The 27,131-nt window shown below is 53.9% G+C and overlaps 1 protein-coding gene across 1 annotated transcript in view; it reads left to right on the top strand.

The window, feature by feature from the left end:
• Jph3 (junctophilin 3) overlaps nt 1-21,546 on the top strand; it is a 50,779-nt gene extending 29,233 nt beyond the window's left edge. The window contains exons 3-5 of the mRNA XM_057753679.1: nt 12,248-12,372; nt 14,829-15,712; nt 20,122-21,546. Of these exons, the coding sequence (XP_057609662.1) occupies nt 12,248-12,372; nt 14,829-15,712; nt 20,122-20,202 (1,090 nt within the window). The 3' untranslated portion in view covers nt 20,203-21,546. The remainder of the gene's footprint in view (nt 1-12,247; nt 12,373-14,828; nt 15,713-20,121) is intronic.
• Nucleotides 21,547-27,131: the final 5,585 nt, after the last annotated feature.

Genomic DNA, 27,131 nt, shown 5'->3' with positions numbered 1-27,131 from the left:
TGCATAGCTCACTGTCTGTCGTGGTGGTAGCTATCGAGAGCCTGAGGCTGCCAGGGGAGCATCATGTCTACAGACAGGAAGTGGGGCTGAGTTATCACCAGTGACCCACTCCCCCAGGCCAGGCTCCACCTCCTGAAGGTTCCACAGTCTTCCAAAACAACCCAAGCACCCAAGCAGCAGGGATCAAGTGTCCTAAGTGGGGGAGGGGCAGAGTGGGAAGTGCCCTGTCCAGGGGGCTAATGAAAACCTAGCGCCTCAGCCAACCCTGAGATAAAGCCAAGGCCATCAACCCACCTGCTTAGTGCCCTGTCAATGGTGTCAGTGCATCCTGCCTCCACTGTCCACTCCCAGAACAACCTCATCACCTCAGATGCATCACTACCCACTCTCTGTTCCCAGTCCTCGGCACACAACTAGAATCTGCTTCCTGTCTCTGGACTTCTCACATAACCAGCATCCCACCCCACGAGGCCTTCCTTTCCTATCACGCTCTCAGCGGCCATTCCTGTTGATGATCAGGTGATAGTCCATATGTTTAATTACTCGCTCATTATCCCATGGACGCTTGGCGTGTTTCCACTCTTGTCTGCTGTGGATAAGGCTGACTTGGATGCTCATGGGCATGTGTGCCGTTTTCCCGAGTTCCGTGGTGACTTTGCTGATCTGTTGTACAGCTGCTGGGTGACGTGGTGTGGATCTCTCTTCCTTGCTGGCGCTTGGTGTTGGCTGTCTCCTCTATTCTACCATTCCAGCGGGTGGGAAGTGGTGTCTCTCTGTGGGTTTGTAGTTCAGACTGGCCTTGAACTGTGATCCTCATCCCTCAGCTTTCCTCGTCATTCCTGATAACCGATGGTGCTGTCTTTTCCTGTGTTTATGGGTCACTTTATTCCCTTCTCCGAGGGAATCACTCAGTTTGGTTTTTCAGTATATATTTGCGGTCTTTGAACGTTAAATCCATGCAAGTTGCAGCTAGGCTCCCTGGTGTGAGGCTGAGCTCTTCAAAAGCACAGTGCTGCCCAAGACGGTGCCCTGGAGCACACATGAGAACACTGGCAGGAGGGCTCCTTGAGGAACAGAGCCATACAGTTGGTCCCATGTGTTGACTCACCTAACTTAGAACCCTCCCTGCAGGCCTGTCTTTAGTGACCTCTGAGACACAAGGCAAGGGGAAGGAGGCAGATGCTCCAGCAGGCAGAGCCATTCCTACAGCAGCCCAAGGTTGCTTCACCGCAGGACCTGTTCGTGCGGGGCAGAGCTGCTCAGTGAGGTTGAGCGCCCAGGTCTCCAGTAGCCCCCCACTAAGCCTGACCTCAGCTTGTGCCGTGATCTCAATAAGGAGGAGAGAGAAGGCACAGTCACATTGAGAGGACACCCAGTTGCAAGAGAGGCTGGGAAACATGGTCCTAATCCGGGCCATGGGGCCCAAATCTGTGTTTGTGGCTTTAGTCTAACAAGAGAGAAGGGGTCAGCACCATGGGGAATCGACAGCCACATTTGCCACCCTGACCTGGGCAGTCACTCTCAGGGCCTGGGTCTCTGGCTGCCACACCTCTGCATGGCAGCTGCCTTGTGGAGCCCTCTTGTTCTCTGAGCAGAGTCTGCCCATATGTCACCTGGGACCTCCAGGTTGGTCCAGACCGGGTCAGGGTAGATGTTCCACAGTGAGGAGTGATTGTGGGTGGCTGTATTAGATTTCTTCAAATCACAGAGGTAAGGGACAGCCAAGGCATGCTGTCCCCAAACCCAGGGCAGATGAACAGCTGAGGCCTTCTGTACTCTGTCTTTTCCCTCTGAGTATGGTGGTGAGGATATTCTGCCTCTCACCAACCCTTGTCTCTGTTGCTGTATCTCTTCATGTCTGCCTCTGCCTCTCTCCCCTTTTATCTCCCTCCCTTCCTTCTGCACTCTTCATCCCGGCTTCCTTAGCTTTCTCTGTTGACCCGTTCCCTCCATTTCCTCTCCATGTCTCCTTCTTTCTTCACCTGTGGATTCCCGCCACGGAACCAGGATGGACATAGTGAACCTTTACCACCCGGCTGACAGACACATGTGGGGCCTTTAGAAGGTACTGGCTCCCAGCAGGTGAAGGGACATGTCACCCCTGTATTGGCTGAGAGACGGCCTCAGTTCCCCAGCCCCCAAGCTGAGGCCCATTGACAGGACTGGGCTGCCAGAGGAGCCCGCTACCTTCCACAGTCCCGAGGCCTCCCCTCCCCAGCCCCCGAGGCCTCCCCTCCCCAGCCCCAGGGCTCTGTTAGTGATTTTCCCAGCAGGGCGGCCCGATGGCTGGTGCCTTGAGAAGCAATTAGGTGAAGTGGCTGAGGAAGGGAGCTATTACCGGCAGGGCGCCACAGCTGCTGTGACCTCAGTTGCCACTTAGCTGTGCCCAGCTGGAGCACCCACAGCAGGCCCAGACACCCCGCCCTGGCGTCGCAGCCTGCCTCTTGTGGAGACCAGCTGTTGGGGAGGCTAGGGTGCTGGGCTCAAGGCTATCACTGATTGGACGGCAGTGACTGCCTAAGGCACTGGTTAGAGAAGAGTTAGAAGGCCAGATCTGGGTGGGAGGTGGGCCTCCGTTGATTAGAAGCTTCTGTTATAGGTTCACCTGTTTCTAGGGGAGGTTGTTTGTTGTCTGCACTTTGTTGGCTTAAAGCCCCGGAGGTAGGTTTTCCCAGATGCCCCAAACCCATGTCAAAAGACACAGAATGCACCCCTGCACCCCGACTTCCTGCCACCTCCGCTTGACTGATCCTGCCGTGTTATCAGCTTCCTGCCCTCCTGTGTCTCTCCAGCCCCCATGCACACAGCCGTGTAATTGTATGGTGCAGTTCACCTGTCCATGCTGTGATGTCCAGATGTGCAGGCATCTGTTTTAGCGGTGTCCCTGTTTTGTGGCATGTCGGGGGAATGACCTTGCGTTGTAAAGTCACATGGAAGTGTTGAGGGGTTGAAAAGAAACGCCTCCCATAGGGACCTGAACTCTGGGTGCTGGCCAGACCTGGACTCCTTCCAAACTCAGGGCGCTTGAGGTATACGATGAGGAGCTGGAGGCAGGTGGAGGTGGGCTGGTGAGGCAGGGAGGTGAGGGCCTGTCACTGGGCTCACCCTAGGCATACACCCCATGGAAGGTTGTTTCCATCGCCTGCCTGGGCTTGCCCATGTGTTGGCGGGGAGTGAAGGCTGAGCTTGGGGTGAAGGGCCAGGCCTTGTCTGGCACTCTGGCCCCCCCCTCACACCTCCTAGTCTCCTCCTGTGGGGCTCACCTGAAGCCTGTGTCCACTCGTTCATTTAGTTAGCTACTTAAGTTTTGAAACAGACTCTTGCCATGTCATTCTGGCCAGCCTCAAACTGGCAATAATCCTCCTGTCTCAGCTTCCTGAATGCCTGGCTGTCAAAATCAATCTTTCTGATGTTTCCCTCCATCCTCCAGATGCTCCGCTCTTTTATATAATAGAGGATTTAAACTTTCTTAGACACAGACAAAACCAGATAAAGCCATCCTCTCTGCCTCTGCCGGCTCAGTAGTGCCCCCACTGGCGGGTCCTTACACTGTTCCTCGAGGTTAATGGTTGACCAGGAGATGGCAAGCTCAGCTGGCAGGCACCCAGCTAGTGCTCATCTAGCCTGGACTGCATGTCTCCTCCACAGTACCGGGACCCCAGGCTCTGACACAGGTGCCCCGTCTGTGTCTTACGGCACCGCTACACTCCGCGTGGGCCTGTAAGGTCTCTAAGACCCATCTCGGGCAAGCGCTTGCTCTCCCCACTCCTCTGTGTGTGTCCGTGTCCTGTGTAGATGAAGGGGCAGGCACACAGCTAGGGCGGGAAGGTGGCTTGAGTCTTGGTTGCTCATGGTTACAGCCATGTCATCTTCATCTTCTGCCCGTCACCGGGTGTGCAGCTTGGTGGGCACCTGCAGACTGGTCGAGTTGGAAATGAAGGTCTCCTGAAGGCAGGGGTGAGGAGTGGAGCCTGGTCAGCAATCTTGAGAGTGTTCTAGTGGCTAGATGGGACGGAGTCAGTTGACAGTCATTCTTTGGCCAGTCAGCTTGTGGGGAGGAGTCCGGTGCAGCACCCCTAAGTTCTGTTCACTCCAGTCTCTCTCTCCCATCACACATGGGGAAGCCAGGACTCCTGGGGCAGAACCGTGTCTTAGCCAGGCTCGCAGCTCCTCAATGGCTTAATTGGACCCCTGCCTGGTATCTGTGTGAGTGCTGTGTGTCAAGGTGAGTCTTAGTCCAGACCTGCACTTTGAGGAATTCCAGGTGTCACCTACACTCACACATCAGCCCCTCTGGGCTTCTGTCTTGCTGACCCTGGCAAGCAGGTGGCGCTCAATGCCATTCCTCTCAGGGAGACACACAGCAGCCAATGCTGCTCTGCTTCCTGCCCCAGTCTGGCCCTCATCTCGTCCCACGCAGAGTGGACCAACTAGAACCTTCCTCCCCAGGGTAGTACTTGGATGCCTATCCAGGACACCTGAGTCAACTAGCTGCCCAAGGCCTGTGAGTTGCAAAGCTGCCTTGCCTGGATGACTTTGGCTGGTGACCACACAAAGTCCAGGAAGGATTTGGCTGGTCCCACACATAAGGTCTCAGGGCATGGGGGAGGGGGCGAGCCCCGGGGCCCCCTTGGAGTCCCTTTTGCATTCAGAGTGCTGCCCCAACACCCAGTTCAGGTCATCAGGTTCTGAGACACCTCCTTTGAGCTTCCTTTGCCTGTGACTTTGCAGGTGGCCGCACCTTGCAAATGCTGAACCAGCCAGAGAGGCAGCCCTCTTCCCCTAGGCTCAGACTTCATGTGCAGGGGCAGGGCCTGCAGAAACTGGACTTGACTCAGTGACAGGGAAGCCTGATGCCCCTCCCCTGTCATACAGTCCACAGCTGCTCTTACCCCTGTGAACCCCAAGCCTAAATTCCATCCCTGTCGGTGGACGTGGATTTTGATTGTCATGGGGGCTATCATCAGCTCTGAAGTGGCCCTGGGTACCTACCTACTCCTGTCTCCGACCCCTCAGCTCCTTACCTGGTTCATCCTCAGGTGCCCAACTCAGATCTGCAGACAGAGGCAGCGTCTACAGACGTGGAAGGCCAGATAATCTGATTTCTGATGAACGTGAGTTACGTCTTGTGTGAGTGTGTAGAAACCCCGGATTTCCCTGTACCCATAAGGCCTTGTGAGGTAGACTGTCTCATCATCTACCTGTCACACCAGCTAGAAGGCTGAGGCATGCACCTGGTCTCCCATCTGCAGCCTGGCAGTGCCAGTGCACACTGCAGCAGCCAGTGCTGTGCCAGGGACCCCACAGCTGTCCCTGTCGTTTCCTGGGGCTCTGTAGCAGAGGGTCGCAGACTGAAGGCTCAGTGCAAACAGAGACTGTGCTCTCTCGGTCTAGACAGTTAGAGGCCTGAAGTAGGAAATGCACGTCCACAGAGGACCACACTCCCCTCAGGCTTCAGGAGAGTCCTTCCTGCTTCTTCCAGCATCCATAGCATCCTTGGCATCTTTTGGCTCATGGTCATACCAATCCAGTCTCCGACTGTCTTTATATGGCTTCTCTCTGAAAGGTACCCTCCTCCTTACCCTCTTCCTTCTCCCTTCTTTTCTGTTGTTTGTTTTGAGACAAGGTCTCATGTAGACCAGGCTAGCCAGATTCTGCTGTAACTGAGGCTGACTTTGAACTCCTAATCTTCTTGCCTCTGTCTCCCAAGTGATGGGATTACAGGTATGTGTCACCATGCCTGGAATGAAATCTGTCTCTTTTAAGCACACTGGTGGTGACAGCTAGGGCCTGGGTGAACTCACCTCAAGGTTCTCCCTTTTTGTATTTGTGTGTGTGTGTGTATGTGTGTGTGTCAGAGGACAGCTTGGAGGAGGTGATTCTCTTCTTCCACCATGTGGGTTCTGGGAATTGAACCTGGGTCGTCTGGCTTGATGGTAAGTCCCTTTTACCCGCCGAGCCATCTTGCTGGCCTCGCAAGGTTCTCCCCTTACTCATATATACAAACTCTCTTCTGAATACTGCAGGTCATTCATCTCAGGGATGGGGGAAGAGGAGGGTGTATCTTTGAGGGGGGCCACCTTGTCTGGTGTCAGGTAGAAACTGAATGAGGAGACTGGGCATGGAGTGACACCTAGTGATGCTGGAGTCGTTTCCAGCCAGGGTCCCTAGCCCTCTCTCTGGCTTTGGCACAGTAGACTGGGATGGGCTGTGACTGGGCCTCCCGGCCCTGCTTCCACACCCCACTCCTTCCACTCCCTGGATGTCAAGTTCAACTCTGGCACAAACTCCAGTGTGCTCTGGGTTCTGGTCTCCAGAGACCTCGTGCACATTACAAACACCTCGTTAATTTTCTCTGAGGCCACTGGAGGCCAGGCTGCCATGACTTTGCCTTTGGAGGACCCAAAAATCACAAAGAAATGGCTCCTGGCAGCCCCTGTTTCCTCTTTCAGGAAGCTTCATGTGGGTGACGCTTGATGTTTGAGTGTCTACCTGATGGACGGGGTGGGCAGTGAACTGAGGTCCTACACAGGAGGGACAATGACCTCCGTGTCCAGCTGTGGGGGCGAGGAGTCAATGAGGAAAGGGCCTTGGTCACATTTTAACGGCAACTCAGGCTCATACCTTTGTTCTAGGAGCAGGGTTCTGGGACTCTGGACCCCAGCCCTGTCCCCCTCTGGTTACTTGTCTGCTATCTGAGCCATTGTTGATCCCCTGTAGTTCTCGGGGTAACCCAGACATGGTACTCAGGCTGACACCACTGGAAGTGAGAGCTCTGTCCCTGCTTCGTGCTGCTCCGATGGTGAAAGACCTGGGTGGCAGGTGGCATTCCGGCCCAGGTCCCTGGCTAACCCTGTTCAGGACATTTACGTGTTTTTCCCCAGAAGCCTGGGTACAGAGTCAAAGCTTTGATGGACATTTCTGCTGTAACCTGAGGTCCTCTGAGGTCCTTGGTTTCCTCTCTTCTGTTAACAGTTGTGTTTCAAATCCAGATCTGAGTGGTGGAGCCCAGGGCAGCCACAGGCCTTCCAGTCCTGCTCAGGCATTGCCTTCTTCGCCCCCCTTCCATCCACTCTCCCCCCCACTCTCTCCGGACACACGATTCCACTTTTAACTGAGTAGAGCAGAGTCACCCCAAGATTAGATGTACACTCGGCGCTAGAAATGCAAAATAAGAGGCTGGAAACAGGTCTAGGTTACTGTGGCTCCGTCCACATGCGTGAGGCTTCTGCTTTTACGTAATCCCATGCCTGATCCCTGCCCCCGTATTCCTGCATCCAGGATCCACCTAGCCATCCCCTGGGGGAAGACCCTGAGCTCAGCCTGGTGGGAGGACTGCCCTCTTCAGTGGGTCTCTAGGCTGTTCCTCGTACAGTTCTCATGGTTTGCCTGCTATTCCTGGGCATGGGGGTGGGCTGTGGGGTGAGGGAAAAGAGGGGGTGCTGGATCTAAAGATAGATAGGAGGCCTGAAGGTGAGGGGAGGCACCGGAAGGAGGGTGAAAGAATACTTAAAAATCGACCTGCCTTTGCGTTTCTCAGGCTTCCCGAGCTCCTAGAGCCCTGGGGTTGTCATGACAACTGAGATACATCCTCTCCATCCTTCCCCCCACACAGAAACTGTTTTGTGTGAGTGGGGCCTTTTCTCTGACTGGCCAAGAGCTCTCTGACCCTGGCGAACTCAGCACTGGAGGGGATGAGCCTTGGCCCAGTTTCCCCTCCTAAATAACTGTTTCTCTGCCTGTGATACGGGGTGACCCCTGCAGCCTGTGTGTTATGATGGCAATATTCTGAGCAGAGCCCTGCCCACGAGGAACCTCACAGTCCCTAACTGCCCTTCCTGCCAGCAAATCCTTGCCCTTCTCTTGCTGGACTGTGTATATAAAATTGGTTTTCTAAGCCCACCTCGGAAACCAGCCCTGATCTTCCTCATCTTGGCAGCAGTGGCCCTGGTGAGATTCCAGTCAGCAGGGAGGTGTCCACAGAAGGCGGCGCTAATAGGGAAAGAGAGGAGGCCATGGGGGACGTGACTTTCAGATGGTGGCTTTTAGCTGATGCAGATCATGTGTGGTGTTCATTGACGGGACCAATTTAGGCTCCATGTGGGGCACAGGAAAATGGAAATCTCTGCCTCACACCTCACTCGGAAGTGAACCCCAGGTGTGCAAAATGCTTGTGTATGAAGCACAAAGAGCTCGATTCTTTACTACGTGAAGCCTAGCTCCGAATTCAAACTGCCGGACGTGGCAATGAACACTTGTTGTCTCAGCACTGGGGATGCTGAGGCAGGACTGCAGGTTGGAGACCAACGAGATCCTTGCCACAAAGTAAGAGCCTGTTTAAGGCGAGGATACAGCTCACCTGTAGAGCGTGTGCCTACCTGTACAAAACCCTGGACTCAAACACCAGCATACCATCAGATAGTCAACCCAACTACCATACACCAAGCCCTGGGTTCAGCCTCTCGTACCACATAAAACCAGGTGTAGGTGTTGCAGAGATGGCTCAGTGGCTAAGAGCACTTCCTGTTCTATCGTGAGGACCAGAGTTCAGAGGCCTTCTGTCTCAGAGCATGGCGGGCGCACCCCTGTTAGCCCAGCATAGCGGTACACCTGTGTAAGCCAAGCAGTTGTAACACTGAGGTAGGAGGGTTATGAATTTGAGGCTAGCCTGGGCTACAGAATAAGAGCCCTTCCTCCTGCTCTCTCTCTCTCTCGCTCTCTCTCTCTCTCTCTCTCTCTCACACACACACACACACACACACACTCCCTCACTCCCTCTGTGATTCCCTACCTGGCCCTCCTAGGGTCTGACTCCAATGTCCAAGCATCCATGATGAGTCTGGCCAGAGGAGAGGAGAGGCATGTTTTTCTCGTGACACTGGATGGCTTCCTTTGTGGTCTGCATAACCGTCAGTGATCTGACTGATCACCTGTGTGTCCTGGGCACCCAGCATACACTCCAAAGATGCCTTTAGGGGAGGGTCAGAGGCCTTATTGAAACACATGCTGGGGATTGAAAGGGTTTGCATCTTTCGGTCGGCCTGGGTCTCCTGGTCATCCACTCTTTTCCTTTTTTCTTTCTGAGAGTCACCCATGTAACCTGGTGATCCTCCTGCCTCAGCGTCGTACATGTTTTGTGTGATAGGAATGCAAGTGTGCCACCAGCTTGCATAGCCCTACAACTGTTACTTCAATGTCCTGAGTCCGGCATCGCCTGCTGGCTGCCCCTCAGTCCCAAGGCTTTCCCTTGAGGCCCACCCCACCCCCTTCCTGCAGCCAGCTCCTCACCCTACCTGTCAGATGACTGGCCCTCCCTGGCTTCTGGTCTATCTTGGTTTCCTTTATCCAGGTGGGGTTCATGAGTCCTGGATCACAATTAGCTGCCTCTCAGTTGCTTTGGGTTTTAAGTTGCCACCTCCTCTCTGGGTGTCTGAGCCTATGGTGAGGGCCACAGGTACAACTATGCCCATACACAGGGCACCCAGGGAGGACATGTGGGTACAACCGTGCAGAGGGACCAGCAAGTGATGTCGGGTACAGAAGAGCCCCTCACAGCTTGAGAGCATCCCATCCTGACACTGCAGCCAGACCTCACAGGCATGAATTTAGACAGTGGAAACCCCCTTTGGAGGTTGCTGTCCCCTAGAGTACTCGCTCAGGGCCAGGTCCTGCGAGTCTTATTTAAAATTACCCTTTGCTGCGTGGGGTGGAGTCTTCGCTACCCGGTGCTCATCCCAATTGATTTTATTTTGGGGTTGGCACGGTATATTCTTTTTATGTATGTGTGACATACATATGTAAATATTCACATGGTGTTGGTGAATTAATGGTGGTTTTACTAAGTGAGGATGTGGGAACCAATCACAGCCCACAGGGATGTCAGGAAACTGAGCATCACCAGAGGAGCACTGTGAGCCCCGTAGGGTGAATGGAGCTGTGTTGTGAGCGCCAACATCACCGGACGACAAGCTCTAAACTACAGCAGTCAGAAGCTGTGTTGTGAGTGCCAACATTACCAGACGACAAGCTCTGAACTACAGCAGTCAGAAGCTGCACCTGCGCAGAGTGAGCCCCGCATCCTAGCTGCCTTCTGTGGGCCTTGGGGGTAGGCACTCTCCCCTGCTCCCCAGGAAACCTCAACTCAGCAGCTGCTCTGTCGGGGCTGTGTTTTGCTCTGGGACACTGCAGACCCTCTGTGGGAGCTGGGGAACCTTGCAGAGAATTTGGGACAGTTTCCAAGGTTGCACAGATTCTCAGGGAGGTCATTCCAGAGTGCCACGAGCTATGTTGGGACCCTAGCTAGGGGACATAGGCTGTCCTTCAAGGTCCCTGGGCAGTTTCTGCAGAAGAATCCTGAAGCCAGCAGCTGTGAGTCTTCAGCTGATCCATTGTCAGTAATAAATCAGGTGTTGGTTATTATGCTATATTACTATACTATATTATACTATATTAGTGGGTCCTTCTTGGTTGTAATGACAAATACCAGATACCCAACGAATAGTCTAGAAGGTATAGTTTTCTTATGTTCCATGAGACATGAGGTCATGGCTCTGTTGAGAAACAATTGCTTTTTCCCACTTCTAGGAACCAAAGTGCTTCAAGGGATAGAATTTTATTAACACTACATGTTAGCATGGTGGGTTTTCTTGGCCTTGCACAGGCTCCTTGGTGTATGGCAGAGAGCAGGAGGTCGTAATGCCTTGGGAGTCACATTAGAGGAGAACCTATGGGCAGGATTAACATCCCAGTTGCCTGCTTCCCTTGGACACGTATTCATGGCTTGGCCTTCCATGTCTGTATCTGGGTAGCACATTTTCTTCTAACACAATCATTCGAAAAATGAAGCATCAAGCTGCAAACATTTTGAGTGTTTGGGAGTTAGCTTGGAGGCTCCAAGGCATAGGTGCAGTGTGTAAGACATGGGAGCCCGGCCGCTGAACAGAGATCGTCCCCCAGAGCTGCGTGATGAAACTTGGTCCTCCATGCATTTGTTCTGGGCGCCCATCTCTGGGAGATGAGATTATTGGGGTGGGGCCATCAAGAACAGCGTTAGGACAAAGCATGAGGAGACCTTCTCTTTTATCAAGGACACAGCCAGAAGGTGCTGTCTATGTGGGTCTTCCCCGGATAGCATCCTAACTTTGGACATCCAGCCCCAGAACTGGAAGAAAGTTAACTCTGATTGAAAGCCGCTGTCTCCTATTGCTTGCTCTGGCAGTTACCTGGACCACAGGCAGGAGACCTGTGAGGAGAATGCCACCTTTATCTCAGGGACTGGGGACCACTGTGTCCAGTGTTGGGGAGGTGGTATTCATGTGTGGCCTGATCCAGCCCTAGAGTCAGAATGCCGGGAGGAAGGAGGAGCTGACGAGTTCTCCATTCTGCCTTGGAATTCCAGCCTCTGCTCTTACAAGGACAGGGTGGCCCTGTGGGACTCAGCAGAGCATAGCAGAGCTGGAGGAGTAGATACAGGTTCTGGTCCTCCATCCCCCAGTGTCCTGTGTCCTCTTTGCCACAACAGGAGCTTCCCCACCCCTGAACCCTGGAGTGGGAAGGAATGGTTCGTGTCGCATGGACTCACTGGTGACTCACCACTTCCACCCTGAGATAGGGGCTGCCCAGCTTAGCTTTCCACAGTGTGGCGTGTCCGTTGATAAAAATATGTGCTTAAGAATGTGTCCTGCCCCTCCCAGTGGACCTGAGTTCTATTCCCAGCACCCATGTCTAGCAGCTCACAGCCACCTGCAGCCCCAAGGATCTGACACCCTGTTCTGTCCTCCAGGGGCCCTCCCCAACATGCAGCATACACTCACAGACACACATATACACACATGTAAAAATACAACATTTTAAAAAACAGGATGTAGGGGTAGCTCAATGGTAAGAGCACTGGCTGTCCTTTGCAGAGGAGTCAGGTTCAATTCCCAGCAACCATGATTCACAGGTGCCTGCAACTCCAGCCCTAGAGGATCTGGTGCCCTCTTCTGGCATCTCTTGGCACTACATGCACACTACACACACACACACACACAACCAAAGGCACCCATATACATAAAATAAAAAATGAAAAGGAAATATGCCACCCTGTATCCAGAGGCTGCTGCACGAAGCCTGGTTGGTTGGTGCCAGCAATGTTTGTTGAGTGACTTAATGAATAGGATCCAAGGGTAGACACCTCGGATCACTGCACAGGGTCCCTTCTGAGCCGCTCGCTCAATGCTCACCTTTTGCCTCCTGCCTCCCCCAGGACCTCCCACTCCCGGGCCAAGGCTGAGGCAGCACTTACAGCCGCTCAGAAAGCCCAGGAGGAAGCGCGGATTGCCAGGATCACTGCCAAAGAGTTCTCGCCTTCCTTCCAGCACAGGGAAAACGGTGAGTTCTGCCTGAGTCGGTGGCTCTGAGGGGCAGGGCCTGGGCGGCGGCTCCCAGTGCCACCAGGGGGCTGATTGTGACATCCCTTGCTGAAGCTGATTCAGCAAACACGTGGGTGTGTGTGGATGTTAGTGTCTTGATTCCAAGCCCCCAGCAGTGTGGACACTGCCACTCCTCTTCTGGGTCCCTGGTGTTACATTCTATAGCCATCTGCCATGGTGGCTGGGGGGCTGGCTCTAGTCTCATTCAGCAATTATTGTTGCTTGTTTCTAGTACAAGATTTTATTCTGTAGCCCAGGCTGGCCCATCGCAATCCTCCTGCCTCCTCCTCCTCTGTGCTGAGTTTTATTTCATCTTCATGTGCACTCCATGAAGTGCAGACACTCACTTACGGCCGGTGACTTCCAGGTTAGAGAATCTGAGTAGGATCTTCCTTTGGAAGTCACTGCCCTTCGGGTCTGGGAGCTATGTGAACACTAGGTGGAGGCACAGAGCCTCCGGGGTGGGACAGTCAGCTGCCCCAGGGCTTGTGTTGTGCGCACCCATCCCCAGAACACACAGCTCTATGGTACATCTCTCCACTTCACTGGGAAGCATCCTGGTCCCACTGAGCCTGAAGGCAGGGTTGAGGTCACTTTCCCTCTTGTCTGCTCCCAGCTCCTGTATACTAATGGTCAGAATAGAAAGATGAGGGAGGCTATGGACTCAGGTGTGCCATGCCCATCTGTGTTCTCACACAGTTATGAAGAGGCCTTTGGGTCCAGGCTGAGGGGCAAGGGTCATGTAGAGGTACCGGGCCTAGCTAGGTCAAAAGAGTCTTTCTGTTTGCTCTGCCTGCGGCTCTGCCCAGGACCCACTCTGGTACCCAGCTGTGACCACCACCTCCTCTTTCAGGTGTTTCTGATGTAGAGGGGGAGGTGGCCATCAACCCTCTGCATAGTCTTCTCACCCAGCTGCTCCCAGCTTCAAGAGAAAGTCAGGAAACGCCACTGTCCCCAGTGGAGGACCTGCCACCTGAGACTGATGTGGCTCTTGTCTAAGTCGGTGGGCCACAAGCCCACATTCAGACTGCTAGGCACCTGACTGACCCCCATGCCAGGTGGTCCATGTGTAGAATAATTCCCATGGGGCCCCAGCCCCAGCCCTGAATGCTGCTGATTCCTTCCTGGGGTCCTGCTGTACTGCTCCAAGGAGCTTTGGTTGGAGGGAGGGCAATACTGTCTGGGGCGCTTGTGACCAGGGGATTTGTCCACTGGGTACTCTGAGAAGCCTGGGCAAAGCCCACGGAAGCCAGCCTTGGCCCCAGCTGGACCAGACGTGTCTTTATGCTCGTGTATGGGGGCTTCGGAGCAGTCAACTGGCGGGTCCAGGGTGCTGCTTCTGTAGGGAGGCCTTGGCTGAGATTGACTGACTCTCTGTCCAGCCTACTTGAGAAACATCTATGAGGGGGGCCTCAACCCGCAGTACCTCAGCTGCCCCTACTGGGATGGGACCAGACCATGGGACTTGGCTGATGCAGGACCCCTACCTGGCTGTTGCTCCCTGTGTTTCTCTGGCCACGCCTGCTTCCTGGGAGACTGCCATGGCCTTACCTCTCCAGGCTTGTGTGGCTGCCAGGCACCCTTAAATCCCTTCTGGGAGCCACTTCCCCACATCAGAGCATTTCCTAGAATACATTATCAGCCCAATGGGGTCCATGCTAGAAGGGACTGGGTGCTGAATGCCCCTCCCTGGTCCTCAAGGCTAGCAGCTGTTGTCTTCTCTTACAAAGATAAAGCTTCTGACTGTCTGAGGTCTTGTAAAGATGGTGGCAGAACTGACATTTCCAAAGGGTCCTGTTTCACAAGCTATGGCTGCCTCTAGTTTTAAAAACATTACCAAAGTGCTTCAGGGCAGAAGGTTACCCTCCTATGGGCTGGCTGTTTGGGGAAGACCCTGCTAACCAGTCCCTCTGAGACTGCCTGAGGCCACTGAGATGGAAGGGGGGGGGGGGTACAGGATGGATCAGAGCAAAACCCACGATACCCATCCCTAAAGCCTGTGTATCCATGTACCTAGGACACAGGCTGGAGAGAAGTACCGGGATTATGTCGTGGCTGCCGCAGGTTCTTTCTTGGTCTTCCTAATGGTCTTCCAGGGACAGCACATGCTTTGCAGCTAATTTTACCTGAAAATGACCTCTGTGGCGCTGGCAGCCAGGCATGAGCTTCCCTCTGAGGTGCTGGTCTAATGGGCAGGCGTCCTCACCCTTGTGAGGAAGGCCACAGGGCCACCTGCAGGCTCCTACCCTGACTTTCCGGGTCCCTGATGTCCAGCCAAGGGACTCTAGTGACGAGAAGTACCCAGGCTCTAAGGTCCTGCCAGGTGTCCTTGCTGGGCGACTCAATCCACACTGGCACAAGGCCTCTCTGCAATGGGCTCCCAGTAACCCCGTGTACTTTTGTCTCCCACCCAAGGGCTTGAGTACCAGAGGCCAAAGCACCAGATGTCCTGCGATGACATCGAGGTGCTCTCCACCGGGACACCCCTGCAGCAGGAGAGCCCTGAGCTGTACCGCAAGGGCACTACCCCTTCTGATCTGACCCCCGATGACAGCCCCCTGCAGAGCTTTCCCGCCAGCCCCACGGCCACCCCTCCGCCAGCTCCTGCCTCCAGGAACAAGATGGCCCACTTCTCCAGGCAGGTCTCCGTAGATGAGGAGCGAAGCGGGGACATCCAGATGCTCCTTGAGGGCCGCGGAGGGGACTATGCCCGCAACAGCTGGGGCGAGGAGAAGGCTGGGGCCTCTAGGGGTGTCCGCAGTGGTGCCCTGCGCAGCGGCCAGCCCACTGAGGACTTCCGCACCCGGGGCTCGGGCCACAAGCAGCCTGGGAACCCCAAGCCCCGGGAGCGGCGGACGGAGTCCCCCACCACGTTCTCGTGGACTTCTCACCACCGGGCAGGCAATCCCTGTTCTGGGGGCCCCAAACTGTCAGAGCCAGATGAGGAGCAGCTGAGCAACTACAAGCTGGAGATGAAGCCCTTGCTAAGGATGGACGCCTGTCCACAGGACACGCACTCCCAGAGACGGCGTCACAGTCGGGGTGCAGGGGGAGACCGTCGCTCCGAGGACCGGGGCTTTGGGCTGCAGAGACTGAGGTCCAAGTCCCAAAATAAGGAGAACCTCAGGCCAGCCTCCTCTGCAGAGCCCACGGTGCAGAAACTAGAGAGCCTGCGGCTGGGGGACCGGCCCGAGCCCCGTCTGCTGCGTTGGGACTTGACCTTCTCCCCACCCCAGAAGTCCCTGCCTGTTGCACTCGAGTCTGATGAGGAGACAGGGGACGAGCTCAAGTCCAGTACGGTAAGTGCTGCCCGCCTTCGCAGGACAGAGGCAGTGGGACCCAGGGCCACCTCCTGGTCACTCTGCTTTGTGTGCATATCCTGTCCAGGGATTGGGGTGCAGCTAGTGTGGGCATCTACAGGTAGCAAACATACTCTGTCATAGAGGTCCACATGCTTTCGTCTACTTTGAGAAGGCTGCTCCTGGGATCCACCCTTTAGAAGCAGTGTGGGCGCTGGAAAACTCCTGGAGAGGAACCGTCTGCCTGGGATGGCATCCTGCCCCTAACTTGTTCAGACCTGCTGCTGTCGGTGGCTTGTTCTCTGGACCTGGGCTAGAATAGGACACTCTGTCCAGACATCTTTTCTTCCCTGAGCATATTCCATGTGTGCCAGATGCCAAAACTGGTTAGGGTCCAGCCCCTAAGAAGATGATTTACACGTGGGACAGTGGGATGGAACCCTGCAGCCTGCCCTGCAGCCAGGCCCTCAGGTCCCCTTCTATAGGCCTGAATTTACCCAAACAGTAGGAGGTTGTTAGGAAGCCATAGCGTTGAGGTTCCTGAGCCCCATGACCTTTGGAGGTTTATCCATATCCCATGAGTTATATATAGGTCAGACTCCCAAACGAGTTCCCTTCGCTGGACCCCAAGAACAACTCTTTGTTTGGCCAGACACCTCCTCATCTTCTTTCCCTGCCCTAGGATGGGCCTTTTAAGGGGCCTCCTGGGATCGCTAAGCCCACCGCTGGCTCCATAACAGAAGGCATGGGAGGGATGATGGTGACACAGAAGCCTGGTGCCCTGTGCACCAGCGGCCTCAGCGGACAGGGCCCTATTTGCCTGCTATGGCACAGATGACCACCCTCCAGTGCCTGGGCTTTATGTGACAAACTGGGTTTCTGAGTATCTGGCTGTGTGTGCAGAGGCTGTAAAGGCGCTCCCCACAGGAGTGCTCTGTGGGATGTATTTGTATGGGTCCACACAGAGGCTCAGAGGGACCCTCTGCAGGGTTCACGTTGCTGCTGCAGCAGGGGCCGCTGTCCCTCTCAAGGGACCTGGGGATGCTGTGGTTTCATCTGACAGCCCCAGCAGTCACTTGCCCCAGGTGAGGTGTTTTCTGTGGCCCTCGATTCTCCTTGAAGTCACCGATTAACTTTCTCACTGCTGCGATTCTAAGATTCTCCTCTGCTTCTGGTTGCTGCTGGGACCACAGCACTAGCTTGAGCCTCACCCTGCCGGCACACAGCCAGCTGCGCAGTTGTGCGCATGCGGAGTGTGTGGCTATTTCAAGAACAGCACAGCAGTGGGCAGGGGGTGGGAGGTTCAGGAGTAGTTCTATATTTAGCCCACATCACTGTGTCGGCTTTTTTGGGTGCTTTAAGACAGAGCCTCTGGCTGGAAATGTATCTCAATGGTAGAGTGCATTTGCCCAGTGTACATACGGCCTAAGTTCAGGCCCCAGCACCACTGAACAGGAAAAGCGAAGTTTTAGCCACACCCGTAACCACAGCACTCTGGAACTTACTATGGAGGAGCACCAGCCTGGGCTACATAATACAGCTCTCTTTAGAGGGAGCACAGCATGGGAGATGCTGTGTGAGCCTCAGGGCATGAGTTTGATCCCTGGAATGATGTTTTTTCTGTTTTGTTTTTTAAAACATCAGCCACAGTGGTTCATGCTTTATAATCCCAGCACTGGGGACAATAGAGACAGGCAGATCCTCTGAGGTTAGTTGGACTAGCCCACTTGGTGAGCTCCAGGCCAGGGAGTGCCTATGTCCAAGTAGAATGAGGTGGGAGGCTCCTGAAGAAACCTGGGATTGTCCTCTGACTTCCATATGCATGTGAATACATGTTCACCCATGCCTACACACATGTATATATGTTCATGCATACATGCACACATGCGAACATCCACACAATGCACATATACATGCACAACCAAAATAAGTACCCAGAGTTCCCTAGATATGCAAAACATAGGGACTCGCCACAGGCTGGCCTTAAGTGTGGGGTGGGAGAGCCAGAGGCTCACAGTGCAGGGTCCCTTTACCCTAGGGCTTCCGGCTGGGGTGAGTGATCTGGGACATTCTTTCACTGCCCGAGGCCACCCGCACTCCGAGGATAGAAATTGAAGAAAGAACTCCAGCCCCATTCTGTGGTCCCAACATCCTGAGAAAGTAGGCAGGGTCTCTGTAGGTGCCACGCTGTCCTATGGGCCTGAAGGGAGGTTAGGCAAGGCAGATGGAAGTTGAATGTGTCAGTGGTGACCGTGAGTGGCCTCTGGGAGGTTGGCTGTCAGGCATCTCAAGACCTACATGTCCCCTCCCAGTGCAGGGCTCTGTACAGTATGGTCCATCCTGTGTTCTGGTCTGGGAAGGTGCCTTCTGATTGGTAGCATCACTACTTCCTTCAAGTTGTCTGGCAGTGGCGGATGGGTAGGAGAGACCCAGGGCTCTGGCTCATAAAGTTCCTGGCCCTGGTGAACTCTGTGGTCCTCTCTACACCTTCCAAGACCTTAGAAGCCTCACACTCCTCTGAAGTGATGGGCAGAATACGAGTCTCCTGATCTAGACTTACCATTCCCCGGAGCAACTACAGATGACTCATGATGGTCAAGTCACTTTGTTGATGAGTATGGCCTGGTCCCAAAGCTATCCTTCACCTCTGCCCTGTGACACACCTATGGGCCTGGGGCTCGACTAAACATCCCAGAAGGATGTGAAACAGTGGGCTGGCATCACAGCAGGACCTACCCTTGGCCAACTCTAATGTTAAGGCCTTTTCCACTTCCTTGCAAGGCTGGCTCAGCCAAGATGTCATGTAAGTCCTTGTCATAAAAACACTAGAGTTCAAAGGTGACTCTACCCTAGTAAAAACAAGGCCCTGCAGGCCAGGCAGGCCTTCTTGTCCCCTCCTGCCATGCAGAGCCTGGGTCTCCATCCAGTCTTCAGCAAGGTGGTAACAGGACAAAGGGCTGGGTTTCTGGGCACTGGACCCAGGCAGGACTGACTATTGTTACATGATTAATAAAAACCCAGAGACAGAAATTGGGGTTCAACCTGAAAGCCAAAAAAGTAAAACAGCCAGTCACTGGCTCTTACCTTGACCTCAGTCCGAAATGGCGATCCCGCCTCCAGGAATCTCAGAGTGAGACTGTGTGTGAGAGCTGTCTCCTCCCGTTTTATAATCGCCTCTTGTTCTAGGATTAAGGACGCGCACCACTACCACCTGGTTTCTATGGCAAGCTAGTGGGGCTACTGGGATTAAAGGTGTGTGTCACTGTGACCTGGTCTGTAAGCCTGGCCACTATGGCTGCTTTACTCTCTGATTCTCGGGCTTTATTTATTAAAATACAAACGAAATGCCACTACTGAATACTTGGATTTTTTTTTTTTTTGAGACAGTTTCCTGTCCTGGAATTCACACTGTGGACCATGCTGGCCTAGAACTCAGAGATCCGCCTGCTTCTGCCTCTGTGCTGGGGTTAAAGGCGTGCATTACCTTTGCCTGGCTCCCCAGGGAAATTTTTAAAAAGCCCTTGCTTTTTGCTTTTTTTTTTTTTTTTTTTTTGAGGTAGTTCAGTAGTGTAAAGCACTTGTCTAATGTAACCATTAGCATCACAAAGTCAAACATACATATTTAAGAAACCTTCTACTTAGCCAGCCATGTGGCATACACCAATAACCCCAGCATTCAAAAGGCTGAGCCAGGAGACTCAAGATTGAGTTCACTCTAGCTGTCCAGCAAGAAATAAGGGTGAAAGCGCCCTGAAGCCTATGATCAGCAAACTCCTTGGTCTATTATAAGCCAATGTCTCTGGCAGGCAAGGAGCACACCCCTTTCGTGTGGAGTCTCGTGGGTCTGAGATGTGAGCTAGAAGGTGCATGTGTGGTCAGCTGTGTGGTCAGCAGGCTGGGTACCTGTCTACTCAGATGATGAACTGCAGAGCTGGAGGCTGCGGCCAGATGTGCTGGCCTCGCACAAGCAGGCCTAGCTGAGACTTCTGCAGTGCTGGCTAATACGCTTCTCTCTCAACTGCTGGCTGTCCAGGGCAGAGGCAAAGCCTCCTCTAGGATGGGCCTGTGGAAGCAAGGTGCAGGAGCAGGCAGCCGGCCAGGCAATGGCTGTGATGGGGGTGACAGCCACACTGAGAAAGGTGGAGCTAAGGGCTTCAGGAAGTGCTGGGGGAAACTAGGTACTATAAGCAGCAAGTAGGCCTACAAATAGGTGAAGATTCCAGGTGACCTCTTGGAGAGCTTCCCGCCAGGTTCACGAGAAAGATCAGTGTAAACAGCAAGGGTACCCGTGAGCAGCCCTGCAGGAGGGTAAGCCTTCTCGACCACGGGTGTGGGCTACTCTCATTTAGGCACCAGTGTGGAAGGAGGCCCCACGTTGGCATCGCTCTCACCTGTCTTCTCTGTTCCAGGGCTCAGCTCCCATCTTGGTCGTCATGGTGATCCTGCTCAACATTGGAGTTGCCATTTTGTTTATCAACTTTTTCATCTGACGAGATTGTTGTGACCACGGAAGCAATGATGTACAAAAGGGACATTAAAAGCAAAACAGAAAGGGGAATCTTGACTCAGACAGCCCCATGACTCCTGTCTTTCCACGGAAGAACAACATGACTGGGTATCACTCACAGTATGCCTTTTTTTCTGGGTAATGTTTTTGGATTTTAGCCAAAATTCTTTGCTTGTATAACACGATGCTGTGTGGCATGGCAGGAGGAGGCCGGCATGCCATCCCTCCAGTGTGGTGTGAAAGGGTCCCGGGGATCTTCTTCGTGTTTCCTGTCGGGTGTGGAAGGTGTGAGAGGGGGCACCTTCACCAGCGTGCCCGTCTAGCCGGGGGAGGGGGAGGGCAGCAAGGTAGTGCAGCTGTGGAAAGCCAGTGGCTCTGCCCTCCTGTCTGGAGTAGCTGCTGGGAGTGTGGGCCCGGGCCCAGGGACAGGGTGTCCTGGCCTCTGTCTCCATGGAGTCTGTGCTGCGTACCTGTGGAGGGAGAGGGAAGCCCCTGCTCTTCTTCCCACAACAGACCATGATCCCTCTTCTCGGCACTGCCCCACGGCCCTCCTAAGGAGGCTGCCTCCCCACACTGAGTCTTACGGCAAAGTCTGTTCCCCTGCTGTCCTCTGCTCACTCATTGTTGGCCCTGTCCAGCCATCCTCCCTCCAGACCCAGGGAGGCCATGCTGCAGACGTCCAGGGCTAACCCCAATCTGGCCAGGCACATCTAAGCCCTGATGCCAAGGGGCTGTGGCCCACATGCCCCGGACAGCCTGACAGCACGCCTGGGCTGAGCATGTGGCGTTTTGCACCTAGTATGCAGGATGTATATTCAGGCTTCCATGTCCCTGGCAGTGACGCCCCATGGAGGACGTCACCTCTCACTGACCTCCACGGGGTCTCACATCTTTGCACTGTGCCTGCCTCGACTACCCCAACAGATATGCATATTCCCTCCAGATGCCTCAGTGCTACTCCAGAGCGAGTCTGGTCCCGGGACAGGAATGTGGTTGAAGCCAGTGGCTTGAATGTCCTGGAGACTGTTGCATACCCAGCACTCCCGGATGTAAAATGTAACTTGTTTCAGTCAAACAACAGGTTCCTCATGTCTCTGCCTTCTCTACCAGGGTTGTTCCCTCATCCAAACAAACGAACAAGGGATGCCAGCTCGACTGGTACCCGTGGCTCCGTCAGTCTTCTTGGGTGCAGCCCGTCTGTCTTATGGACTCTGCCTTGCTTTGCTCGTGTTCAGCTGTTCTCTGCTACCTTTCGAGCAGATTTCTTTACTACAGTGCACTGGATTGCTATATTTTTAACCAGAAATAAACTACAGATTAGAGCATGTTCCAGCGACACTCAGCTTTATTGTTTCCGTTATCCACCCTGTTCCCTAGCCACTGCCTGTCCCTTCTTCCAGGCTGGTGTGGGTCAGGGGTCAGGGGTCGAGGTGGGGAAGAAGCTCAGCAGGGGTTCTGATGCATTCCTGGTGTCTCTGAAGGGTTCCATCCTTTTGTACAGCTTACTTTTCCATTCACTTTTTTTAATATCAAGAGGTTGCTGCAGATCTGGCGTGAACCAAATAAAGATTCCTGCTCTTTGCAGCCACGAGAGCCGTCCCTACTGGACTATGTGAATCGTAATTCTGTCTGCTGAGGTGAGGGGCTCAGTGTGCATTCCAGGAGCTGCATGGCCCAGAGGGGTGCCGACTCATGAAGGTGGCATGCTCACTCACGTCACCCTGACAGAAGCACAGCCCGCACGTGCCTAAGAGGCTCTCCCAGGGCACAGTACTCATCCACGCATCCGCTGTGACTGATGTTACCACAGAACCAAATCCACAGCCTGGCACTCCTCTGGCAGCCTGTAGCACATGCAGCAAAGCCAATTCTCTAGTCCTGGTGGATTCTAGGCAGAGGTGATGGAGCCCGAGATGCACACTGGGTCCTGGGGGGCTCTAGCAAGCTGCCCTGCAGTGAAGGAGACACCTAAGGCTACTTACTGTTCTCCCCTCTGTGCAGAGCCTACCTTTTCCCTGAAGGCAGAGTGGATGCAGCATGTTGGGTAAGAGGAGGATGGTGGCTGGTGGGGACAGAACAGCATGTCGCTCTGGCTCCCAGGGTACACAGCATGTGATGGGTTTTAACTAAGATCCAGCTCAGTCTCAGAAGACAAGCACACTTCCTTCCAGAATGATGAGAAATCCTTCCTGGAGGAGGCAGAAGACACCCAAGGTCCTTGGTGCCTGTAGCATGGTTGTACGGCTGGGGAGCATTGAGTCCTGCACACTGAAGGCTCATGCTGGCACATAAGGGGTGCATGGATGAGTCTAGGTATCACAATACCAAGTTCTAGGAGCCCCAATGTCACAGACCAGGCAACAGCACAGAGCCCAGGATAACCGGTCATGATGGTGATGATCAGAAATCCCACACAGCACCCACAATGCAAGGGTCACACAAGCTCTCAGGGAGCACAGAGAGCAGACTGATTTCTATGAGTTTCTGCTTTGAGCCCAACTACTGACAAACACACTACAACAGGCTCCTCCCCATGTGAACCCCAGCATGGCTACCTCTGGTCAGGTCGGTACCCAGGGCAAGCAAAGCACAGCCACACATCCCAGTTCCAGTTTCTTCCTGCTCACTGGCCAAACAGGTCCAGTTTAGACAGAACACAGGGCCACCCTCAGGGAGACTGAAGACACTACTTGGAGCCCACAGAGGGAGCATCAGAGATGAACATTCAGGGAGTCGAGAAGTTCTGGGGTGACTCTTGGTTGCCCCGCACAGCCCTCCACAGAACTTGAATGGCTGGGCAGTTCTAGGCAGGAACCCTTCCACCGACATCAGGCAGGCCCTGTCATACATCTGTGCCTGCCCTGCTCCAAGGGTCTCTTAGCTGTTTGTTTTGTCCCCTGTAAACGTCCCTCAAGACGATGTGGGACGTTCTGCTCTCTTCCAGCTTAAGCTCAGTTTTACTTCCCACTTTTGTACTCGCACTGTTGCAGCCTCCGGTCCTGGAAGCTCAGCACAAAGTACCTCCTAGAGTCCAACATGTCTCCACGCTTGGCGAGCGACGGACAGCCACAGGCTGTGCACCGTTACTTCATTGTAACAGTGAGTTAGCATACAGATGAAGAAGGGATTGTGAGCCCTTAGCTCTGCTGTCTGACAATCAAATGTCCCCAAGTGCCAAGAAGTATCTGTCCTATGTACCTTGGCTTTTAAAGAAGAAAAGGTATAGCTGCCTTTGTTGAAATTACAAAGCCAGCTAAGCTGTATTCCAGTGTGAATTCTGAGAACATGCCAACAAGACCCAAGCTCCCTCTCCCTGGGGAGCTACACGAGGCCTTCATGGTAGCATGAGAACAAGGGTGCAGGTATGTGGCAGGAAGGGAAGTCCTTCAAGGGCACTGGCAGCCCTCACATGGCCATGTGCTCTCCAGCCCTAGTAGGCACTGCTTCTGGAGTCTGTGGCCAGGCTGAAATGCTCAGTTCCTTACCAAGCCTCAGAGAAATACTGGGACTACATCAAGGTGGGGGTGGGTAATTCCACAGGAGCTGGACTGTGGGGACACGGGTCGAAGTTTTCCAAGGTTGTCTGAACAGGCGAGGCCACACACATCTACCTCACTTCTGGGCTGGCCTGAAGCCCATCCACCCCAGATGGCACGTCAAGATGCAGACACCCATGTGTAGGTAAGCACTTCAGGCTGACTCATCCTGCCCTTTGTCCTAGCCCACCCAGCTGCAGATGGGTCTTGGTTAGGTGCTGTCCCCTTCCCTATTGACACTGCCTGCTAGCACGCTGCTTTCTGTCTACCTCGGTGACCCTGACTCAACTTTGGTGAAGGTCATCCCAGCATCAGAGCTCTCTATGGGTGCTGTCTGAGGCTCTTGAGAATCATGTTCTAAAGACATACATAGTAGCTTTCATGTTGTGGCTTCCCCTGAACTGTGTAGAAACAGAAACAAGCGTAGTCTGTGGGGTACAGTTCAACTCTGCCCACCAAAGGGCTCTGTTCTCTCCCTCCCACCACAGGCCATTCTGAGTCCACTACTATCCAGGGTGGGTGGGCAGACACTGAGGAGAGGCTGAAGACTCGGGGCACAGGGTGGCACCAGGTGCATGCAGCATCACTTCTTCCTCCAACCATGAGACCCAATGGCTGGCAAATGCCGTCAGCCCGATCACTGCCCCACTCGGGGCCCAGGTATCTGTAGATGCTGTAGACGCAGGTCCACAGACAACACCGTTAGACACAGTGGCTCTCTGGGCTGGCACTCCTGAGCCTGCTGTTACCCACAGGTCAGCCCTCCCTTCCAGCAGGCCAACTTCTAGCCGGCGAACTGCACCATTCAGCACAAACGAAAGGAAAGCCACCCAGGGGACCTGAGGACTGTGTGCTGAGCTTCACGTGGCCATGACACTGGTGTAGACGCTTTTCTGTGAGTGAGGCAAGCAACAGTATTCATCCACTTTACGTTTTTCTGCTCTTTTGCTGCATGCAGATCACCCGCTAATGCAACTGCTCTGTGGGCAAGGCTGTTCTGGTCTTGGCCTCCTCAGCTGGAAACAGCTTGGTTAATCAAAAACTGGAAACAAATCCTCTCTATTGAATGTAACTTTCAATCAGATTTCACACCGGAAGCAACAACACTAAAGAGTCACAAGTCTCTGCTCCTTTACTTAATAAACTCATCTGAAACCACAGGAAGCTCGTCTCATTTCAGTACAAACCATTCCGAGCCCCCACCCCCCACCCCCGCCACAGGTGCAGCCCCTCTCAGCCTGGAACAGGATCCCCGACAGAACACCCTGCCTGAAAGTTCCATACTGTTAACTCCCTGTTCCAGCACCAGGTGGGAGCACAAGGTGCTGGAATCGCTCACGACGCACTCCACCTTTGGGGGCAGAAAGACGGTAAAGACAGGGCTGAGCCCTCCTACAGCCTGAGCCTCCTTCCCATCAGAGCGGGGCACCCATCTCCCTCATCCTGGACAGGCCCCAGTGCTTTGAGTCCTGCCTCTGGCACCTGAGACCAATAGTCAAGCTCAAAAGACACTCCACTGTGCCTACCACTGTGCCTGTGCCGACAGCTACCCAGGTTTCCACAAGACACAACTGGATCAAGAACACTGGGTCAGACCGTGTGGCCAAATGCTGAGTGCGCTGGAGAAACGGGACAGTCCCTTGGGGAGCACTTTGCTCTACGGTGCCAACCGACCCATGATGGCAGCAGCACTCAGTTCATTGGCACACGGATCTGAGTGACAGACGGCACACTGACCTAACATTCCTTCATATAAAGGACCAGCTGTCCCTCCCTGGAAACCCATGTCTCTTTCCTATAGCATACCAGAAAGGGGGTTCTACCTGCAAGACTGTAACTTCTGACCAGAACTGGTTGCTCTGGCAGGAAGGCTTCTTCTAGCCTTGACATCTTCGTATTTCTGTTTCATCATCTGGATACTGACTTGCTACCTGTAGCAATTCACTCTGAAAACTCAGAATAAACATAACTCGCAAACCATTTTTAAAAACCATACTTAGAATAAGGGTTTCCAGCCAAATGTAGTGACATATGCCTTTAATCCCAGCACTAGGGAAACAGAGTCAGGTGAATCTCTGTGAGTCCAGCCTGATCTAACTGGTGAGTTCCAGAGCAGCCAGACCTAACATAATGAGAACCTGCATTCAAAACAAAACAAAAAAAAAAACAAAACAACAACAACAACAAAAAAAAGGGTTTCCAGCCGGCTTGGTGATTCCCTTGTTATGATTCAACTCTACCAACCTCAAAAGATCCAGGGCCTTTAAGTGATCCCCAGCCTCAGCTAATGGCATGAATTAGGTGGGTGGCTTGCTCAGCTGCTCCTGGGGATACTATTCCCAAACCCCCAAAACCCACCTGGAGCCACAGACTGCTGACAAGAGGAGGCAAAAAGGCACAGGTGCCATGCATTCAGGAGACCCTGCTCCAGCAGCCAGGCTGGACACACCCTAACTCTGCGCTGGTCACAGTAGCCACAGTGATACTGGACATCCCCAAAGGGTGCTGGCAGTGGCTGTGGAGCCATGACCGTGCTGAGGTCTGTGTGCTTGGGTGTGCCCTTCCCGCCTCACTGCTGATGGTGGGTTCTGTCTTCTAAAAACCCAGCCTTGCGCCCCATTCACTCTGTGGGCCCGCAGCCCAGGACAGGCAGCAGAGTTCCCGACAAGGAGCTGTTCCTCAGAGCTTTTCTGTTTCTCCAGCTATGGAGTTCAGTCTGGCCAGGCACTCTCTTCCTGCCTCAGCCGTGGTATGTTGGGGTACTAGACCCATGACAATGGAGCCCCGACTCCATGGCCAGGTGGCAAAGGGCTGATGCCATGAAGGGCTCGGTTCTTGCCCTGCGGCCTCCCCATCATTTCACAGGCCACAGCCCTGTGACCACGGGAAGATGTCACTGCTTCCTCCTCAAAGACTGCAGTGGAGGGCTGGAGAAGGCAACACTTTGAGCTGAAGAGCCCCTGCTGTCTTTGCACAAGACCCAGGTCAGTTCCCAGCCCCCGAGTCACATGGCTTACAACCATCTGTAACTCCAGCTCCAGGGATGTGAGACCCTCTTCTAGCCTCCATGAGCACCAACATACACATTCACATAAGAAGAAAATACATGTCTACACCAGGCGGTAGTGGCACACACCTTTGATCCCAGCACTCAGGAGGCAGAGCAGGCGAATCTCTGTGAGTTCAAAGCCAGCTTGGTCTGCAGAGCAAGTTCCAGAGCAGCCAGGGCTACACAGAGAAACCCTGTCTCACCCCCTGCCCCTCCTCAATACACATCTGAAACGAGGGAGAAAAAAAACCCTATTAACCTTGCAGTGGAGCCAATGGACATATCCATGCACCCATAATATTCTACTGTGAGACTCAGCAGCAAACC

The sequence above is a fragment of the Chionomys nivalis genome, chromosome 21 (genome assembly GCF_950005125.1).
Source record: "Chionomys nivalis chromosome 21, mChiNiv1.1, whole genome shotgun sequence".
In the NCBI taxonomy this organism is placed as follows: Eukaryota; Metazoa; Chordata; class Mammalia; order Rodentia; family Cricetidae; genus Chionomys; species Chionomys nivalis.
The sequence above is the reverse complement of the archived record's forward strand: the minus strand, read 5'-3'. Positions and strand labels throughout refer to the sequence as shown.